Source organism: Pseudonaja textilis, chromosome 15, assembly GCF_049901715.1.
Source record: "Pseudonaja textilis isolate UNSWEBS1 chromosome 15, rPseTex1.2, whole genome shotgun sequence".
In the NCBI taxonomy this organism is placed as follows: Eukaryota; Metazoa; Chordata; class Lepidosauria; order Squamata; family Elapidae; genus Pseudonaja; species Pseudonaja textilis.
In genome coordinates this window covers 12,809,946-12,829,091 of record NC_142004.1, presented here as the reverse complement: position 1 = coordinate 12,829,091, position 19,146 = coordinate 12,809,946, and the positions used below count along the sequence as shown (strand labels likewise).

The 19,146-nt window shown below is 51.0% G+C and overlaps 1 protein-coding gene across 1 annotated transcript; it reads left to right on the top strand.

The window, feature by feature from the left end:
- The first annotated feature begins 11,111 nt into the window (after positions 1-11,111).
- On the top strand, positions 11,112-18,923 carry DGCR6 (DiGeorge syndrome critical region gene 6). The gene is made up of 5 exons (XM_026717119.2): positions 11,112-11,364; positions 14,543-14,703; positions 16,739-16,839; positions 16,997-17,137; positions 18,487-18,923. The coding sequence occupies exons 1-5, from the start codon at positions 11,204-11,206 to the stop codon at positions 18,568-18,570; spliced, it is 648 nt and encodes a 215-aa protein (XP_026572904.2). The 5' UTR covers positions 11,112-11,203; the 3' UTR covers positions 18,571-18,923.
- Positions 18,924-19,146: the final 223 nt, after the last annotated feature.

Here is a 19,146-nt window from a genome sequence, read left to right as displayed (position 1 = left end):
TGGTTTACAGAGTCGGCCTCTTGCCCCCCCAACAATGTGGGCTTTTACCCACCTCGGAAGGATGGAAGGCTGAGTCAACCTTGAGCCTGGTGGGATTCGAACTGCCAAATTACAGGCAGTCAGCAGGCTGCAGAAGTAGCTTGCAGTACTGCACTCTAACCACTGTGCCACAGTGGCCCTTAGATGCGGGACTTGGCACCCTGGGAGAACCTTCTGGCTTGGGGTCAGCACTAGGTGTCTTCCCTCCCGTTCTCCAGATCAGCCTTCTGTTGCCCTCCAGAGCCACCCCCAGAATTGCCACCCCAAAGACATTCTTATCAGGACAAGGCATCTGGAAGACGGGGGAAAGCGGACTGTGGCTGGTGGCTGGGTGGGTTGCTGGCCCATCCATTTCCTGTAATTCTCCAGAGGAACATTGTGCCAGGGGATTATGGGAAATTTCAAAGAGCAACTGAAGTTCTTCCCACCCCAAAAATGTTTCCAGCTTGGATAAAGCCTTAGTAAGGCCACACCTGGAATGTTGCATCCAGTTTTGGTCACCATATTACAAAAAGAGAATGCTGAGATTTTGGGAAAAGTGCAGAGAGGAGCAACTAAGATGATCAAAGGCCTGGAGACTAAAACATGAAGAACAATTGCAGGATTTGGGTTTGGCCCGTCTAGAGAAAAGGAGGACAAGCGGGGACGTGGTAGCACCCTTCCAGTATTTGAGGGGCTGCCACAAAGCAGGGGGGGTCAAATTATTCTCAAAGCACCCGAAGGCAAGAAAAGGAGCAATGGATGGAAACTAGCGAAGGAGCGAAGCAACCTAGAGGATTAAGGAGGAATTTCCTGACAGTGAGGACAATTAACCAGGGGAACAAATTCTCTCCAGAAGTTGTGAATTCTCCAACACTGGAAGTTTTTAAGACTGGATCACCATTTGTCTGGAATGGGAGAGGGCTGTGAGGGTGAACCTATGCCACGAGTGCCAGAGGTGGCAGGCAGAGCCCTCTCAGTGGGCACGCTCACCATTGCCAGCTGCTCTTCTGGATTCTGGTGCACACATGTGCTCCAGCCAGCTGGTCTTTGTGGGTGCTGGAGTGTTGGAAAATGGCCCGGAAAACAGCCCTCAAAACAGCCTGAAAATGGCCTGAAAACCAGCCCCAGAAACAGCCCCAAAACAGGCAGGCATGTGGTCTTCGGTTTTCCGGTGCTCCGGCACACACACACGCACGTGTGTTCTAGTTTGGGCACAGGGTGGCGAAAAGGTTCCCCCTCGCTGGGATAGGGTTTCCTGCCGAAGCAGGGAGATTGACTAGAAGACCTCCAAGGTCCCTTCCAGCTCTATTCTGATTGATTGAGGGATTGGTTGATTAAATTGCAAATGTTCACTGCTGCAGCTGGTGAACTTGTAGCTTCCAGCCGAGTCGGAACTCTTGAACCAAACTCATTTTAATTTCTTTTATATTGAAGCGCGCTCGATGCTTAGTGGGACATGTTGGGCTTCCAGCAACCGGCTTCCCAGCTGGCAATGAGCACTGCAGCCCCTGGGCCAAAGGGCAGCTGGACGAACCTTCCTCCTCCACCTGTTGTTTAAGGAAAGGGCTGGAATCTGTGCTGCGTTCAGTAGCCCCAGGGAGCTTCTGTAAGTTGAACAATACTGGGAGGGGGCTCCATGTAGCACTTAGCACTTGGACATGTGCTTTTCAGCCCTCTCTAAGCGGTTTACAGAGTCAGCCTCTTGCCCCCAACAATCTGGGTCCTCATTTTACCCACCTTGGAAGGAGGGAAGGCTGAGTCAACCTTGAGCCAGTCAAGATTGAACTGCTGGCAATGGGCAGAGTTAGCCTGCAATACTGCCTTCTAACCGTTGGGGGGAAGGAAGGGAAGGAAGGAAGGAAGGGAGGGAGGGAGGGAGGGAGGGAGGGAGGGAGGGAGGGAGGGAGGGAGGGGGAGGGAAAAGGAAGAGCAAAGCAATAGCAATAGCACTTAGACTTATATGCCACTTTCCAGCCCTCTCTAAGCGGTTTACAGAGTCAGCCTCTTGCCCCCAACAATCTGGGTCCTCACCCACTTTGGAAGGATGGAAGGCTGAGTCAACCTTGAGCCTGGTGGGATTTGAACTGCCAAATTTCAGGCAGCCGGCAGTCAGCAGAAGTAGTCTGCAGTACTGCACTCTAACCATTGCACCACCGAGGCTCATATGCTGCATAAAACCAAGCCACAACGCAAGGAACAATATCTACCTATGGAAATTGTCAGTCATCCAGGTCACGGTTATACAAAGGATGCTTTTCGAAAGGGACCTGGGCTTTCTTTGTTTTTTTCGCTTCTCATTCAAGGAGCTTTTTCGGTTCTGAAGAAGTCAGGACTGAAGATGCTTCTTGGATGAGAAGCAAAATGCCTTGAAGGAAAAAAAAAACAAGGTCCATTTGCCTTTAGAAAAGCACCTTTTGGACAAGGAACACTATAATTTAAAAACCAGTCCAATGAGAAACAATCACAGCCGGTAAAGATACAGGCTGTGCTGTAGTGTTTAATCACCAAAAGTCATCCAGAAAAGCTACCTCTTAACGTCCTCATTTTTATTAGCACCAGCGCATTTCTAACCTGCCACAGCCAACCTTCTCTGGGTGGTTTAAATGTCATTAAAACATTTACATTTTGTTTTGGAAAAGGAAAGAGCAGGTGTTTGGTTGCAACTGTGACATGCTATGACTTGGGAAGAAGAACATCTCTCCAAGGATTGCCAAGGCAAGGCAGAACCATTGCTTGACCTCCAACTGGAGGAAATGAGGAGAAAGGCCTGGGAGAAGGAGGCGGCAGCTTTCTTCGGCTGGTTAAGTTGCTGGGAGAAGAGCAAGGCTACTTTCAATAGCCCTTAGACTTAGATGCTGCTTCACAGTCTTTTATAGCCCTCTCTAAGCGGTTTACAGAGTCAGCCTCTTGCCCCCAACAGTCTGGGCCCTCATTTCACCATCTCAGACGGAGGGAAGGCTGAGTCAAGATCGAACTGTTGGCAGTGGGCAGAGCTTGCCTGCAATACTGCATTCTAAACACTGTGCATCGTGGAAAGAAGGAAGGAAGGAAGGAAGGAAGGAAGGAAGGAAGGAAGGAAGGAAGGACTGCTTCACAGTGTTTTCCAGCCCACTCTAAGCAGTTTACAGAGCCTCTTGCCCCCAACAATCTGGGCCCTCATTTTACCCACCTCGGAAGGAGGGAAGGCTGAGTCAACCTTGAGCCTGGTGGGATTCGAACTGCCAAATTGCAGGCAGCTGGCAGTCAGCAGAAGGAGCCTGCAGTACTGCATTCTAACCGCTGTGCCACTGCGGCTTATAGAGAGGATACCAAAGGGCCACTTAGGGCCATTTGGTCACCCCTCTGGGCCATGATGTGCTCACTGGGGTTACTGAATAGACCAGCCATGGACAAATCCAGGCACAGCCGCCTCCATGGAGTGCAGCGTTTCCCAATCTTGGCAACTTTTAAGACATGTGGACTTCGACTGCCATGATTGCCCACCCAGCATCCAAATGCCACATCTTAAAAAGATGCCAAGGTTGGGAAACCCTGATGGAACAGATTTGTCTACAAGCCAGCGCCTTCCTGATCTTGGACTGAAATAAAAGTCTGACTGGCACAATCTGGGCATTACTGCCTATCCATCGGAAGGGGGCCCAGAGGCAGCTTAAGGGCTCTGCTGCACCGGGAGTCCATCGGCTGCTCGAGGTGGGTATCTTAGAGCGGGGGTGTCCAGTTCAATTTCATCAGGGCTGTGGTTGACCTCGGGGGGTGGGACCTCGACTGGGCGGGCATGGCCAGCTTGACGCCACTCCCCAAGCTGCGTGGGTCATGTGTGATGACCCAAGGGGGCGTGGCACAAAAGCAACAAAGTCACAGAATTAGGTCAAGTCCCTTTAATTCGTCCAACTTGCCCCCCAATATCCAGTTATCATCGGCTGGAGAAAAAGCTCCCCCAAGAACAGTTTTTGAAGGGAAGAAATTCCACCCGAAGCCAAAGTACATCTAGATTATATATAAAAACCAACACAAACCACCAGCTGCAGCAATTAACGAGACAGGGCAGGACAAGGAATTGCAGACTTCAAAACAAAATGAAACACACACCTTTGGGAGGACGCTGGAACCCAGATAAGACATGACAAACAAAGATAATTCACACTTTGCTTCCAGAAAAGTGCTGTGCACAAATGTTCTTTTTAAATCCTGTTTTCCCAGCTGCAGCTAATGAAATCAGGGCCTTTTCCTCCCCCGTCACGCACGTAACTCACGTTTCAAGTGGCCCTGGGTCCTCCTCTGAATGCCCAGCTGGACTGTGCCCTTCCCCAGTTTCCTCCACAGCCCCCGGAGCCCCACTCCCATTCCCTGTCAGCTGCTCGACCTCCCCCTCCGAATCGGATTCCAACAGGGGCATGACAGCATATTTCCTCTTTGCACTGAGTAGACTGACCCCTTACATTTCCCAGGGTGGCCCCATGCAGTGGTGGGATTCAAATATTTTTACTACTGGTTCTGTGGGCGTGGCTTGGTGGGCGTGGCAGGGGAAGGATACTGCAAAATCTCCCTCCCCACCCCACTGACCTGCTTTCCAGCTCCGTTCTCCTGTGCAGGGCAAACAAAGAAGACCCAGCCGATCAGCTGGGACTCAATGGGAGGCGGAGAAGAGATGGGGTTGGCGGGGCCAATCAGAGGTGAGATTGGCTGGTTCTCCGAACTAGTCAAAATTTCCGCTACCGGTTCTCCAGAAATGGTCGGAACCTGCTGAATACCACCTCTGGCTCCATGGGCCTGATCCAACCACATTGTGGGCAGGATGCTGCCCGTGGCCCTTGTGTTTGACACCCCTGTCCTAGAGCATGTCGAACGATGCTGAATTTCCATGTTCCAGGTCAGCAGATTTGGGCAGGTTCTTCTCCAGACCCCTGCTCTTCTTTTTGACTTCCGCAGCCACTTTTCCTTTACTCAATGAATTGGTGCAGGGCAGCCAGTCAAAACTAGAGCAGCAATTTCTCCGTCTCAGCAACTTTGGCTGAGGGATCTTAGAAATTGCTGAGGTTGAGAAAGAAAGAACCAGAAGCGAAGCCCTGAAACTGACTGGACCAGAGGTCCCTGGCCCCCAGTCCATGGACTGGCACTGTTCTGACTCAAACACCAAACAGAGGTAACAGCAAAAACTTTTAATGATTCTTTACAAATTCCATTCCTTCACAGTTAAAAGGCTGTTTCCAACTAATTGTCTCTGGTAAGAACAAGCCTTGCCAAGGTTGTGCAAAGCTGTCAAGAATACTACATAGTTACTAAGAAATATTTCAAACACAAAGTGTCTCCAAACACCAACCAAGATACCCCGAACGCCCACCAGGCTTGAGTGCAAAAACTTCTTTGCTTCCTGCAAAGAACTCCGGATTCTCAGCTGGCTTTTATCTCTTAAGGGAGGGCCCATTACCTTGCAGCCTTACTCCCGAGTTGCCCATGCTGCTGCAGGTGCTCTTTCCTTTGAGCAGCCCTGCACGCACACACGCTGAGCACAGGCTCCTCAGGGGCTTCTTTATCACTGCTGCCAGCCTCCACAATCTCCGGAGGCAGCACTCCACTCCCTGATGGTCCTGGCCCCATCCCTGCCTCACATACAGGCCCCTCATCTGAGTCCTCGCTCTCCGAGACCTCAGACATCCACATCTGCTGCCAGCGAACCACCATAGGCATGGGGCTGTAGCAGGCCAGAAACTGGGCTACACAAATAAGCGAAGCCCCATCCGTGGGATGCCAGCTAGCATGCAAAACCACACACCCCCTGTGGTCCACGGAAAAAACCTCCCTCCACGGAACTGGTCACGGATGCTCCCAAAGTTGGGGGCCACTGGACTACTTTATACCTGTGATGGAAAGGACCCCTCTGACCTCCTTCTGCATTCTCCCTGGCCAGGGACTCCCTTCCCATTTGGCTGCTGAAGCTGGAAGCCTGCTCCTACTTCCCTCTTTTCTCAACCTATATCAGAGGTCCCTGTTAAGTATTACCAAATATGGCCATAGAGTGGAGTCGGCTAGCAGACTCTACTCATTGGCCCAACCACTGGCGGGAGAAATAAAGTCCCATCAGTGGCTGAAGCTTTGGACAGCACCAGCTACAAAAGCTGGTGCCTGCCGCAGCTGAGCGGCTTTTTACTTAAACAGCAATAATCTTATTCCCGCGGACCCATCTAACACTGGCGACGATGGTGAGATCCTGAGCTGCGGAGAGAACAAAGGACATCTTGTGCGATTCAGATGACATTTTACTGCCCATCACAATGATTGCCACCCCGCCAACCAACATGACACAATGCTTGACCAGCCTGGCACACCACCTGATGTTGATCCCCTACAACGCGGCAAAGGAGAAATGGTCCTCATAGATGGGCTGATTTGACCTGCACCTGGAAGTCAACAGACTCCAAGCAGACCCTGATGCACAGAAAAAAGCCTTATTCCTGACCTACTGCGACTCTGAAATTTATGAAATGGCAGATGCCCTCGTATCGGACGACCTGTGGAGTGTATCCTGGGACGAACTCCAATGGGCACCCAAGGGACATTACACCCCCTCTCCCTCCTACCTGGCAAGCTGGCATGAATTTTACACACGGAGCCAGAGAGAGGGGGAGACAATAAACACATTCGTAGCCGAACTGCGGAAGATAGCAAAAAAACTGCAGGTTCCCATACACAGAAGGGATGATCCGAGACCGAATCCTCCTGGAATGAGGGGCCAAATGCTACAAAAGAGACTCTTGGCCCGGGAGGACATCTCATCAAGAAGGCCATTGATGAGGCACGAGCTGCGTAGTCCTCTGACAACTTGGCAGCACGGATCCGAGGGACAGGGAGAGTCCATGCAACCAAGGCCAATCGCCACCAAAGCCACTCTGCCTCCGAAGCAAGCGAGGACAACAAAGAAATGCACAAGGTGAAGTCCTGTTAGCCAGACAGGAAACAAGGAAATGGATAGTGCGGGGGTTGCAAAGAAAATCACCACCACTCAGCATGCCGTTTTAAGGACACTATCTGCCAAAGATCTGAACACAGAGGCCACATCGTGGAGGTTTGCTGAGCCATCCAACCGACCGACAAGCAAGGCAGGCGGGTATCATCACCCACAAGGCAAAATGGCTGAGGGAAGACGGAAGACCCCTGGCAGGAAATTCAAAAGGAGAGATGATGCCAGGGAAGAAGAAACACACTTTAACTTCATTGGCTACGCCAAGACCCAGGTGACACACACCGATGCCTACGAGGCCAACAAAATAATGGCCACAGTATCCATTGAGGGCAAGCCCTGCCAGATGGAAGTAGACTTGGGGTCCTCCATATCCACGATCTTGTGGGACACCTTCAAAAGACTCCAACCCAAACTGCGGTGCGGCCAATTGGAACCACAGACTATTATATTAAAATATTACCAGGGCTGCCGCAAATCTGTCCTGGGCAGGAAGACGGCCCACAAAAAATATGGCCAATTTCAAGGAAACCTGCCACTCACCATAGTAGACCGGAATCTGCCAAGTCTACTAGGAAGAGAATGGTTCCAGCCGCTCCAGATCAACATCACCGGTGGTCACGCAGCACAGACCACCACCCTGCCCCTGGCAGCAGACATTGCAGAACTGGAACAGGAATTCAGTGACGTCTTCTATGACAAACGGGGCAAGTATACAGGGACCCCAATATCATTTAATTTGGACCCCAACATTGCCCTGGTCCGACTCAAGTCCCGTTTGCCCTCTGGCCCAAGGTTGAAGAACAATTAGATAAATTAATTGCCCAATGGGTCCTCCAGCCAGTTGGCCATGCCAAATGGGAGACCCCAATCATCATCCCAGTTAAACCAGACTGTTTAGTCAGAATTTGTGCTGACTACAAGACAACATTGAATAAGGCCCTCCAATGAGGTGCCTATCCCGTGCCAGTAGTACAGCACCTCCTGCACTCTCTGAGCCAAGGGACTATATTCGCCAAATTAGATCTCACCCGGGCCTATCAGCAACTGCCCATCAACGAGGCAACCGCTGAAGCGCAAACCATTGTCACCCACCGAGGTGCTTTTAAATACAAGCAGCTGCAGTTCATAGTCAGCATTGTCCCCGGCCTGTTCCAGAGCATTGTGGAAAGGCTACTGCACAACATTCCAGGGGTAATCCCATATTTCGATGATGTAATCAACTCGGCTGAAAGCAGGAGGCAATTGATAGAGAGACTGAGGACAGTATTGGGCAGATTCCAGGAAGCCGGACTGAAATTAAAAAGGAATAAGTGCCACCTAGCCATCCCCCAAGTGGAGTTTTGGGGTTTCCTGATAGACCATCCGGCATCAGACCCACAAATAGGAAATTGAAGGAGATACAGGAAGCTCCCACCCCACAAAACAAAATGAAACTGGGGTTACTCAACTTCTACAATGTTTTCTTACCACAGAAGGCGACCATTGCAGAACTACTCCACAGACTGCTAGATAAAACAACCACCTGGGCCTGGGGGCAACACAAGGCCAACGCTTTCAAAAAGATTTAACACATCCTGACATCCAGCAGCATTCTCATACAATACAGCGAGATGCTACCATTGACACTCACATGCAATGCCTCTCCCTATGGAATCAGAACAGCCCTCAGCCACCGACTACCCGACGGGACAGAAGCTCCCATACCATATTACTCAAAGACACTGTCCAAAACGCAAAGAAACTATAGCCATATCAACAAGGAAGCGCTTGCTGCAGTCACAGGAGTCAAGCACTTCCACGAATACCTTTATGGAAGACAATTCAATTTGATCACTGATCACAAACCTTTGCTGGGTATCCCCACCAGAGATAGACCCACACCAAACATCCTATCACCCAGGATGTTAAGATGGACTGTGTTCCTGGTCTCATATAGCTACCGCATAATCCATAGGCCAGAAAAAGACATCTCCCTCGCTGACACCCTGAGCCGCTGTCCCCTTCCAGACCTAGCTGAAGACCTGGCGCTATCCACCACTGTATTACTAGTGGAGGAACTACTGCCTGGACTGATGACGTCTACAGAGATCATGAGACTCACAGCCCGCAACAAAATTATGGCGTGGATTTCAAACTGGATGTGGAGGGGATGGCCGGAAGCGGTAAAAGGGGATGAATTCAAACCATATAAAAACAGACAGGCTGAGCTGTCAGTACTAAAGGGCTGCATACTGGGGGTGGAGAGAGTAGTTATTCTGCCCCCACTAAGGAATAGAATATTGACACTGCTACATGAGGGCCACCTGGGGATAGTCCGAATGAAAGCCCTGGCCAGAAGCTATGTGTGGTGGCCGGGGCTGGACAAAGAAACCTGGATCGCCACTTGCACCCCCTGTCAAGAAACCAGACCAGCCCCCCTCCAGCAGCGAGCCCCAGAAAATGGGAGACACCCACAGCCCCACGGACCTGAGTACACGTTGACTTCGCTGGACCCTGCAAGGGGCAAACTTTCCTCATAGTCGTCAACGCAAGCTCCAAGTGGTTAGAAGTAATGTGCGGTTCCAACCCCTTTCCTATTGCAGAGCAGCTCAAGGTAGCTCCTCCACTCCCTGCGACCCCCCTCCTTCCACAGAGGAAAAAGCAGTTTTAAATCTTTGTCAGCACACCCCCCTGTGACCCCCCCCCTTCTTCTGTGGAGAGGGAGAAGACAGGAAGGAGCCAGGCTGCTTAAGGCCAAGAAATGAAGACAAGGGAAAATGTTTTATCAGAATTCATATTCCTCACGCTCATGTCCATTCCATCCATACCTGGGTCCTATCTCCACATAGGACCCTTCCTCCGATCCCCAGGGCCTCCTCTGTACATACATGCCATCATCTGATCCTTCAGGATCTTGGAGGTCTTCTAGTCCAACCCCCTGCAGTAACCAGTATTGGGTCCCTTGGGGGGCCTTTATCACAGCGGAAACCTTGCCAGGTTGGGGTGTGCAGCCCAAAGCCCCCTCCTGGCATCCAGCCGTTGGAGATCGCCATTTCCTGGACAGGTGTGCCAAGCTGGAGAGGTGACCGGGAAGACTTGCAGGTGGAAAACCAGCTTATTAAGAGGTTCCTGTGGATGGAGGCTCACTCCGTGTATTAAGCATGAAGCAGGCTAAGCATATGCTTAGGGCACCAGGTGTCCAAGTGTGATTGGACACCCAAGGAATTTGTCTTTGGTGCAAAATCTCTTAGTGTTTATAAAAAAGAAAAAGAAAAAAATACATTTGTCAAGGATCATAGGTATAACACTTAATCGTAGTCAAAGGGTAGAAATAAGCAATCAATTCATACTAGGAAACATCATAATAAGTGACCAAATCAAATTATACTAGTAAACATTGCCAGTGCTAAGGGCAGGGGTCTCCAGCCTTGGGAACTTTAAGCCTGGAGGACTTTTCGGCTCCCAGAATTCTGGGAGTTGAAGTCTGCCAGAAGGTTGGAGACCCCCGGCTTAGGGCACCAGTGAGCCTTAATCTGCCACTGGACATGCAACTCTTCTGAGCGCTCCTCAAACAGGAGGCTGGGGTCCAGGATGGGGAGGGGGGGAGGGGAAGTGGGGGCGACGTGTTTGGGGGTTTTGGCACCCATAACGGAATCCGAGCCAGCAAACAAACACAGGATGTGGCTTCACAATTGCACATTTAGGTTGCATTGACCGAAACGCAAGCTGGGCACCGCCGGAGGAGGAGACCCCGCCCGCCCCATCTGTCAGGAATGGTGTAGGGCAGGGGGGCTTCCAACTTGGCAGCTTGAAGACTTGTGGACTTCCACTCCCAGAGTCCCTCCTCCTCCAGTCATGTCAGCTCAGGAATTCTGGCAGTTGAAGTCCACAAGTCTTGAACTTGCCAAGGTTGAAGACCCCTGGTGTAGGGTCTCCTGCTTGGGCGCGGGGCTGGGTGGGGTGGCTGGACTAGATGACCTCCAAGCTCCCTTCCAACTCTGTTAATCTGTATTCCTCTACTCAGGCGCCGGGGGAGGGGGGCAGCAACTAAGAAGGGAGAAAGCAGCGGCGGGGAGGCGAGGAAGGGACCATCTCGGCGCGCCCCCGAGACGGAGGAAGCCCCCCGCCCGCCTTGGCTCCGCGGAGGGGGCGGGGCAAGGGGCGGGGCGTCGGCAGGCTCGCGCGAGAAGCCGCCGCCGCGCTCTACTCCCACCCCGCCCCGCCCGCCCCGCCCCGCCGTCCATGGAGCGCTTCGCTGCTGCCTTCGTCTTCCCGGAGGGCGAGGCGGGCGGGGGCCCGGCCGGCGGAGGAGGGGGCTTGGGCGGCGACCGTCCGGCGAGGCAGCAGGCGCGGCACTACCAGATGCTCTCGGAGCTGCAGGCGCTGGTGAAGCAGCTGCCCAGGTGGGTGGAGGCGGCGGGGGGGGGGGCGAGGAGGGGCGGCGGAGGACGGGGCGTCGCGCAGGGCAGCGGGGTCCGGACCAGCCCCTCCCCGACCGACCGACCGACCGGTTTTCCCGCCACGTCCGAGGGAGCGGGGGGCAGGGCAGAGGGGGCTCCTGGAAGCCCCAAGTGGGGGGCTTCCAAGTGGCTTGGCTTTGGAGGCACAGCAAGGGGGGCTTGTTCATGCCCGTTTGGCTCTGAAAGGCGGGGGGCATATATAAGGAAGGGGGCTTCTGAAATTTACAGTGGTCTCCAACTTTGGTCACTTGAAGACTTGTGGACTCCAACTCCCAGAATTCCTCAGCCGGCTTTGCTGGCTGAGGAACTCTGGGAGTTGAAGTCCATAAGTCTTAAAGCTGTCAAGTTTGAAGGCCCCTGCCCTAATATGATCTTTTCCAGAAAAAAATGTTTTTTTAAAAAAACTCTTTGCCCTCCTCCTTGTCTCCCCTTCCCCATCTTCCTTTCCTCCTCCTCCTCACCCCCCTTTTAACCTTTTGTTTCTCCCCTTCCCCCTCCTCTTCAGCCTGTCCCCCACCCTCTCACCTTCAGCCCCACACCCTAAATCCAAGCCACCCTCAACTCACCCCTCTGCGAGGGGGCTATAAAAGGAGGGAAACTTCCCCGGAGACCCACGAAAGGCAGCTGATCTCCAGGAAGGCATCTTCGCCCTGATAACAACTGACAGTAACTGACATCCCTTTAGCCTGCAGGGATGCCCCACCTGCCTTCTCCTCCCATCAAAGGGCACCGGCTCCTCCACCTTGGTGACCTACATCAGCCCCCTGCTTTAGCAGGAGACCCTATGCCATTTCAGACAAGTGGCTGTCTAATTTCTTCTTTAAAACCTCCAGTGATGGAGATGCCACGATTTCTAGTGGCAAGCCATTCCCCTGGTTAATTGTCCTCACTGTTAGGAAGGTTCTCCTTCATTCCAGGTTGCTTCGCTCCTTGAATAGTTTCCATCCCTTGTTTCTTCTCCTGCCCTCGGGGGCTTTGCAGAATAATTTGAGCCCCTCTTCTTTGGGGCAGCCCCTCAAATCCTGGAAGGCTGCTCTCATCTCGCCCCTAATTCTTCTTTTCTTTCGACGAGCCAAACTCGAGGCCTGCAGACGTTCTTCATAGGGTTTAGTCTCCAGGCCTTTATTTGTCCCATTGTCCAATAAGACTGAGTCTAACAGAGTCTCACTGATCGACAAACCTTAATCCAGTCCGTTGTCTGGAAAGACCCATTTTAAACCAATATTATTCAGCCCATCCCATTTAGACCCATTATAATATATACTCTGCACTGTTTTCTGGTCAAGAAAGGGGAAAACTCCTTATGTAGTCAGTGACGTTCCCTCTGTTTTCCCCATCAAAAGAGGCAGGAGCCATAAGCACTTGAGGAATGGCAGTGGCAACGGAAGAGGGAGGGCAGGTAGAGCTGCATGCGCTGAAGAGGCAGACTTACCTGGAGGATCGGTCTGCTTTTGTGCATCACTGACAAGAGACTCCTGTGCTTGAGCAGGGCGTTGGACTAGAAGACCTCGGAGGTCCCTTCCCACTCGATTATTCCTTTATTCCATTCTGTTAAAAAGGTTTGGAAAGGCTTGGAAATAAGAGTTGGAAGGAGCAGGCTTGGGCTCGACACAAAATAGCAGTGTGTGTGTGTGTGGGGGGGGGTGTTTCAGTGCAGAAGCCCCCCATTCCCCAAGCTGCACTCTTTATTTGCAGGGGTGCCATGCATTTTGTGCATGCATACAGCCGCGGGTTCTGTTGACCTCCGTTTAATGCTTGTGAAAACCCAGCTGACAAGTAACTTTCCACATTTTTGAGCCAACAAGCAGAAATGCGGATTTGTGGGGATTTGATCCAGTTGCATCTAAACTCCTGTAGTCCTTAAAGGCAAACACTTTCCTTGTGCTTGGGAGAAAGAGGCTAATTTACTGGCCTCTTTCCATGGTTGAGTTTCCATGGTTTAGTTTGAGGTTGGTATTCAAATTTCTTAACAACCGGATCTGTGGGCGTGGCCTAATTTGTGGGTGTGGCTTGGTGGGAATGTGACTGGGTGGGCATGGCTTACTGGCTGAGCATGGCTTACTGGCTGGGCGTGGCTTGGTCATGTGACAGCGTGGCTTGTATGTAAATATTATAAATATGTAAATATGATTTTTTTTATTAAAAAAAGAGTAACTTTTACCAGAAATCAGGCAAAGCAGGCAGGCAGATTGAGTTGCTCACAGAATCACAGATTCACTCAGAGATCTACCTTTCTGCAATCTGCTGCCTGAGTCTGCACTGAAAAATAGAAGCTTCAGTCCTAAGGAAGGTTCAGCTCTGCTTTTAGATTGGCTAGAAAGCAAGAAACCCAACTATTTCCTGCTTTCTAGCTAATCTAAATCTCCCGATGGTCGGGGGGGCGGGGGGGGGAAGAATAGCAACTGAGCAGGCAGGTTGGATGGCACGCATGCCAGGTAAGGAGTGAGGATGCTGGGAGGGGAGGGGAGGGGCCAGCCAGTGGCACGATTTGCCGGTTCTCCGAACTGCACAGAATCGTAACAACCGGTTTATAGAACGGGTCCGACCAAGTAGAATCCCTGTGCTGTCCAGACAGTTTAGAGTTAATGGGATTTGGATAGTTAGGTAGCAATTGTGAGCTGTCCCCTTAAGGGAATGCATCATGGTAAATGTAGTTAAGGTATCCTGGGAAATGTAGTCCATATCACGGGACCACATCTGTAATCCTGATTGGTCCTTAAATTAACCCTCGATGGGTAGGAGGAGTTTTCCTCACTCTTGACTGAACTCACAGACTCGTGGTAACTGTTCTACCTCTATCGCCACGAGATGAGAGAAAAAGGATAGAAGATAGTCATCTTTTTACCTACAAAATAGATGTACAAAGGATTGGTCATTAAAGAAGAACTTCATCACAAATGTGAGTTATGAGGATACCTGATGAACCACTAAATGTACATTGTTATGGACGTCTTGTTGAGTTTATCTATCTGCATCTGCACAGCTTTCAAATCCACTACTGTACAGAATACAGAACAATCCCACCCCGATCGAGTTTCCGTGGTTTGAGTTTCCGTGGTTGAGTTGCAATTGCCCTCCCGCTCAGCGCACTCCTGATGACAAAGGCATTTCCTCCCCGCAGTTCTTCTCAGCAGAGGCTGTCCTACACCATCCTCAGCGACCTGGCCTTGGCGCTTCTTGACGGCACCGTCTTTGAGATCGTACAGGGCCTGCTAGACATCCAGCACCTGACGGAGCGAAACCTCTACAACCAGCGGCTCAAACTGCAGACGGAGCATCGAGGCAAGTGAGCCCCATGAGTCATGCCCACCGAGCCTTCGCACTCACCAGTGAAGGGGCAGGAGTCCTGGGCCAAACTCTGCTTTCCCCCTTCTTCCCTTTGTGTGGGCGGAAGGAGATGGCCGGAGGCTCAATTTACCCTGTTAGAAGGCACGGAGGGGTGCTGAGAGCTGGAGGGTTTCTTCCTCCTGGTCTAGTGGCGTCACAATATCACGGGCCGCCTTTCCTGCCTCTCCCAGCAGCAGATAAGGGAAGGTGTGCAGAGTGCAGCAGCAGCCCAAAATGCTAATACAATCCTGGGTTGTACAAACGGAGGCTGAGAATCAAGATCACGCGAAGTATTAGTACCGCTTTATAAAACCCTAGTAAGGCCACACCTGGAATACCACAACCAATTTTGGTCACCACATTACAAAAAAAGATGTTGAGACTTTGGAAAAAGTTCAGAGAAGAGCAACTAAGATGATCAAAGGCCTGGAAACTGTACACATGAAAAATGGTTGCAGGATATGGGTTTAGTTAGTCTAATGAAAAGAAGAATTAGAGGTGACATGATAGCAGTGTTCCAGTATTTGAGGGGCTGCCCCAAAGAAGAAGGGGGGGGTGTCAAATTATGCTCCAAAACAGCAGAGGGCAGGACAAGAAACAATGGTTAGAAACTAATCAAGGAGAGAAGCAACCTCGAATTAAGGAGAAACTTCCTAGCAGTGCAACAGAAGTTGCCTTCGGAAGCTGTGGGTGCTCCATCACTGGAGGTTTTTAAGAAAAGACTAGACAGCCACATGGTATATACTATAAGGTATCCTGCTTGAGCAGGGGTTGGACTAGAAGACCTCCAAGGTCCCTTTCATCTGTATTCTACTTTTAGCAGGAACCACTTTGCATAATTATAGAAAGTTGTCTGGCTAAATATGTGCAAGACAAATCCATCATATTAACACCTGAAAATGATGTTCTTCCAGACTGTGTAAGGCACTTTCGTTGCTATGCCCAGTCATAAAACACCCAGCTTCCTTTTAACTTAAATTTAGCATGCTCTGCAAACTGGTGCATTCTTAAAAATAAACTGGTTTAAAATCACATTTATTTATAAAAGCAGTAGCCCTTATATACCACTTCACGGTGCTTTCCAGCCCACTCTAAGCGGTTTAGTGCTTCAGCCTGTTGCCCCCAACAATCCGGGTCCTCATTTTACCCACCTCGGAAGGAGGGAAGGCTGAGTCAATGTTGAGACAGTCAGAATCAAACTGCTGGCAGTAGGCAGAGGAAGGCAGGCAGGCAATAACAATAGCCCTTAGACCAGGGCTCCCCAACCTTGGCCACTTTAAGACTTGTCGACTTTAACTCCCAGAATCTCCAGCCAGCATAGTTGGTTGGAGAATTCTGGGAGTTGAAGTCCACAAGTCTTAAAGTAGCCAAGTTTGAAGACCTCTGTCGTAGACGTTTACAGCCCTCTCTAAGCAGTTTACAGAGTCAGCCTCTTGCCCCCAACAATCTGGGTTCTCATTTTACTGACCTCAGAGGGATGGAAGGCTGAGTCAACCTTTAATTGGTGAGAATCAAACTGCTGACAGTGGCCAGAATTAACCTGCAACACTGCATTCTAACCACTGTGCATGAAGGAAGGAAGGAAGGAAGGAAGGAAGGAGTAAAAGAATAGCAATAGCCATAGCACAGACTTATATACCACTTTATAGTGCTTTCCAGCCCTCTCTAAGTGGTTTACAGAGTCAGCATATTGTTTGCAACAATCTGGGTCCTCATTTTACCCAATCAGAAAGATGGAAGGCTGAGTCAACCTTGAGCCTGGTGGGATTTGAACTGCCAAATTGCAGGCAGCCGGCAGGCAGCAGAAGGAGCCTGCAGTACTGCACTCTAACCACTGGGCCATCACAGCTCTACTAAACAAAGTTGTAAGTGGACTGCACTCTATGAGCACAGCAGAGTAGCCAGGAGAGGCCAAGAAGGTTGGGCGGGTGATGGGCTGCGTCTTGGGGGGAGGGGCTCATTTTGTTTTCCTCCTCCCTTTTTTCACCAGCCCTGAAGCAGGAGACCTTCCGCAAACACAAGGAGGACCAGCAGAGCTGCCAGCCCCACAACCTGCCCCTTCTGAAGGCCGCTCAGCAGCGAGAGATGGAGGTGAAGGCAGCAAGAGCGGTGGCGGGTGAGGGGTGACAGTGGGGTGGGGGTGCTTCCTTCCCCCTTTAGTCCATATGGCTTGAAGCATAGTTCAAAATGCCAAACGCTGTTTGATGGTGGTTCCTTCTTTGGCCTCTTGGGTTCCTCCTTTGCTCAGGCTGTGGAGCAGCGGATTCATACTGAGCTACGGATGATGGATGAGAAAATAGTCTTGGAGCTGGATCAGAAAGTGGTGGACCAGCAGAGCACATTGGAGAAAGCTGGCGTCTGTGGCTTCTACATCACCACCAACCCCCAGGTCTGTTCAGGCTGGAATCCGGCTTTGCCCAAAGCTAAGTGGCAGCAAGAAGGCAGACTGGGATGTCGGGGCTGAAGAACGCCTGCCCTGGGGTGAAGCTGCCCACCCTAGAGCAGGGGTCTCCAACCTTGGCCACTTTAAGACTTGTGGACTTCAACAGTTGAAGTCCACATGTCTTAAAGTTGCTGTGATGACCCAAAGGGGCGTGGCACAAAGGCAACACAGTCAGATAATCAGTAGGAGTCCCTTTATTAGCTCCAACTTTGCCCCCAGTGTCCTGGTTACCTTCTGGCTGGAGAAAAACTCTCCCAGGAACAGCCTTGGGCTGCAGAGAATCAAGTCCAAAACATGGTCAACAAAAACTGTAACTTAAAGTCCAAACAAGCCAAACTGAAGTAATAAGTTTGGCAGGGCAGGAGCAAGAATTTCAGACTTGAAGGCACGGCAAAACTCACACAGTTGGGAGACGCCAGGAACACAGATAAACCACAGCAACACAAGATAAAGTCACATTTGCTCCTAGCAGGCTGCCACATGCAACTGTTCTCAGCTGTGGTTAATGAAGGGAATCGGGGCCCTTTCCTCCCCCCTATGCCACACAACCCAGGTTGCTCCCTTCTCCGTTCCTCCCTGAGTGCCCTAGGATGAAGAGCGGGTGGGCCTGGGTCTTCCTCTGAACTCCCTCTCCCTTGTTCTACCTCTTCCCTGCTCTGCCCAGCCGGACTTTGCCCTTCCCCAGTTTCTTCCACAGCCAATGGAGCCACACTCCCAGTCCCTGTCAGCTGTTCGACTTCCTCCTCGGAATCAGACTCTGACAGGGGCAGGACACTTGCCAAGGTTGGAGACCCCTGCTCTAGAGGGTCTAGCAGGGAGGGGTGCAAAGGCCCATCTTCCATCCCCCCTCCTGAGATCGGGGGATGGGGGCGCCCCCCCCCTTGGAAATCGCTGAACAACACCCCCATCCCAGGATCAGAGAGCCTGGTGGGAAGAGAGGGAACGGGGGGTGGGGCTCTTCCACCGGACCCGCAGAGTGGCAGAATCTCTTGACACAGCAGCAACAGATGGCCCTGGAGGAGAAATAGCTATTTACTTTTTATACTGGGATTGTAAGCCATGTCAGCTATGCTGGCTGAGGAATCCTGGGAGTTGAAGTCCACAAGTCTTAAAGTGGCCACGGTTGGAGGCCCCTGTTGTAATCTATTGTCTGTGGGCAGGATGTGGAAGTGGCCTGGCTTTGCCCTGGCTGCTTGCAAGGCGTTTTGCTGACAGGTGGGAGGGAGGGAGGGAGGGAGAAGTGGGCTTGCTTTTATTCCTAAGTTAAAAACAAAACCTCTCTCTTTCTCTCCCAGGAACTGACGCTCCAAATGAATATGCTGGAGCTCATTCGGAAACTACAGCAACGGGAAATGCAGTCCAGGCAGCCGTTCCCCTGAGGGGGGACCCAGAGGGGAGCTTCTCCCACCATGCCTGGCATTGGCAGGAAACACGGGTGACCATCGTGTGGGGTTTATTTAAGAGGTTTGCCTCACAAAAGAGCAGGACAAAGCTGTAGGGTGGAGGGTTGGACTAGATGACCTACAAGGTCCCTGCCAACTCTGTTCATCTGAATCTAAGGCCGAAGGAGTTCAGATCGAGTTTGTCTTTGGTCTTTCTTAGAACAAGGGTCCCGGGTTGTTGTTTCTTTTTATAATGTTTGAGGAATTTCCAAAATACCTACAGGTTGATATTTTGAAATTGTAATATAGGAGATACAGGCTGTAAAAAGGCAATAAACACAATTTATTTATTCAGTAGATTTCTATGGCTGCCCATCTCAAACACATGATTTCAGGTGGTTAACAGTATTCAAAAGGTTAAAAACATATTAAAAAATGGAAAACATATAGCAGCTGGGGTGGAAATCAACATTTAGCCCAAGCAAGAAAGGGGCTCTTTCATTCCATACCACTGATTACTGATAAAGTTTTGTCCTTTAATTAAAATGTTTAATTCTTCAAAGATGCTATTTC

Coding starts and splice junctions, on each gene's coding strand:
- DGCR6 (XM_026717119.2), top strand. CDS start 11,204: ATGGAGCGCTTCGCTGCTGCCTTCGTCTTCCCGGAGGGCGAGGCGGGC. Junction 11,365..14,542: donor CTGGTGAAGCAGCTGCCCAG/GTGGGTGGAGGC, acceptor TCCTCCCCGCAG/TTCTTCTCAGCAGAGGCTGT. Junction 16,840..16,996: donor CTCAGCAGCGAGAGATGGAG/GTGAAGGCAGCA, acceptor TCCTTTGCTCAG/GCTGTGGAGCAGCGGATTCA.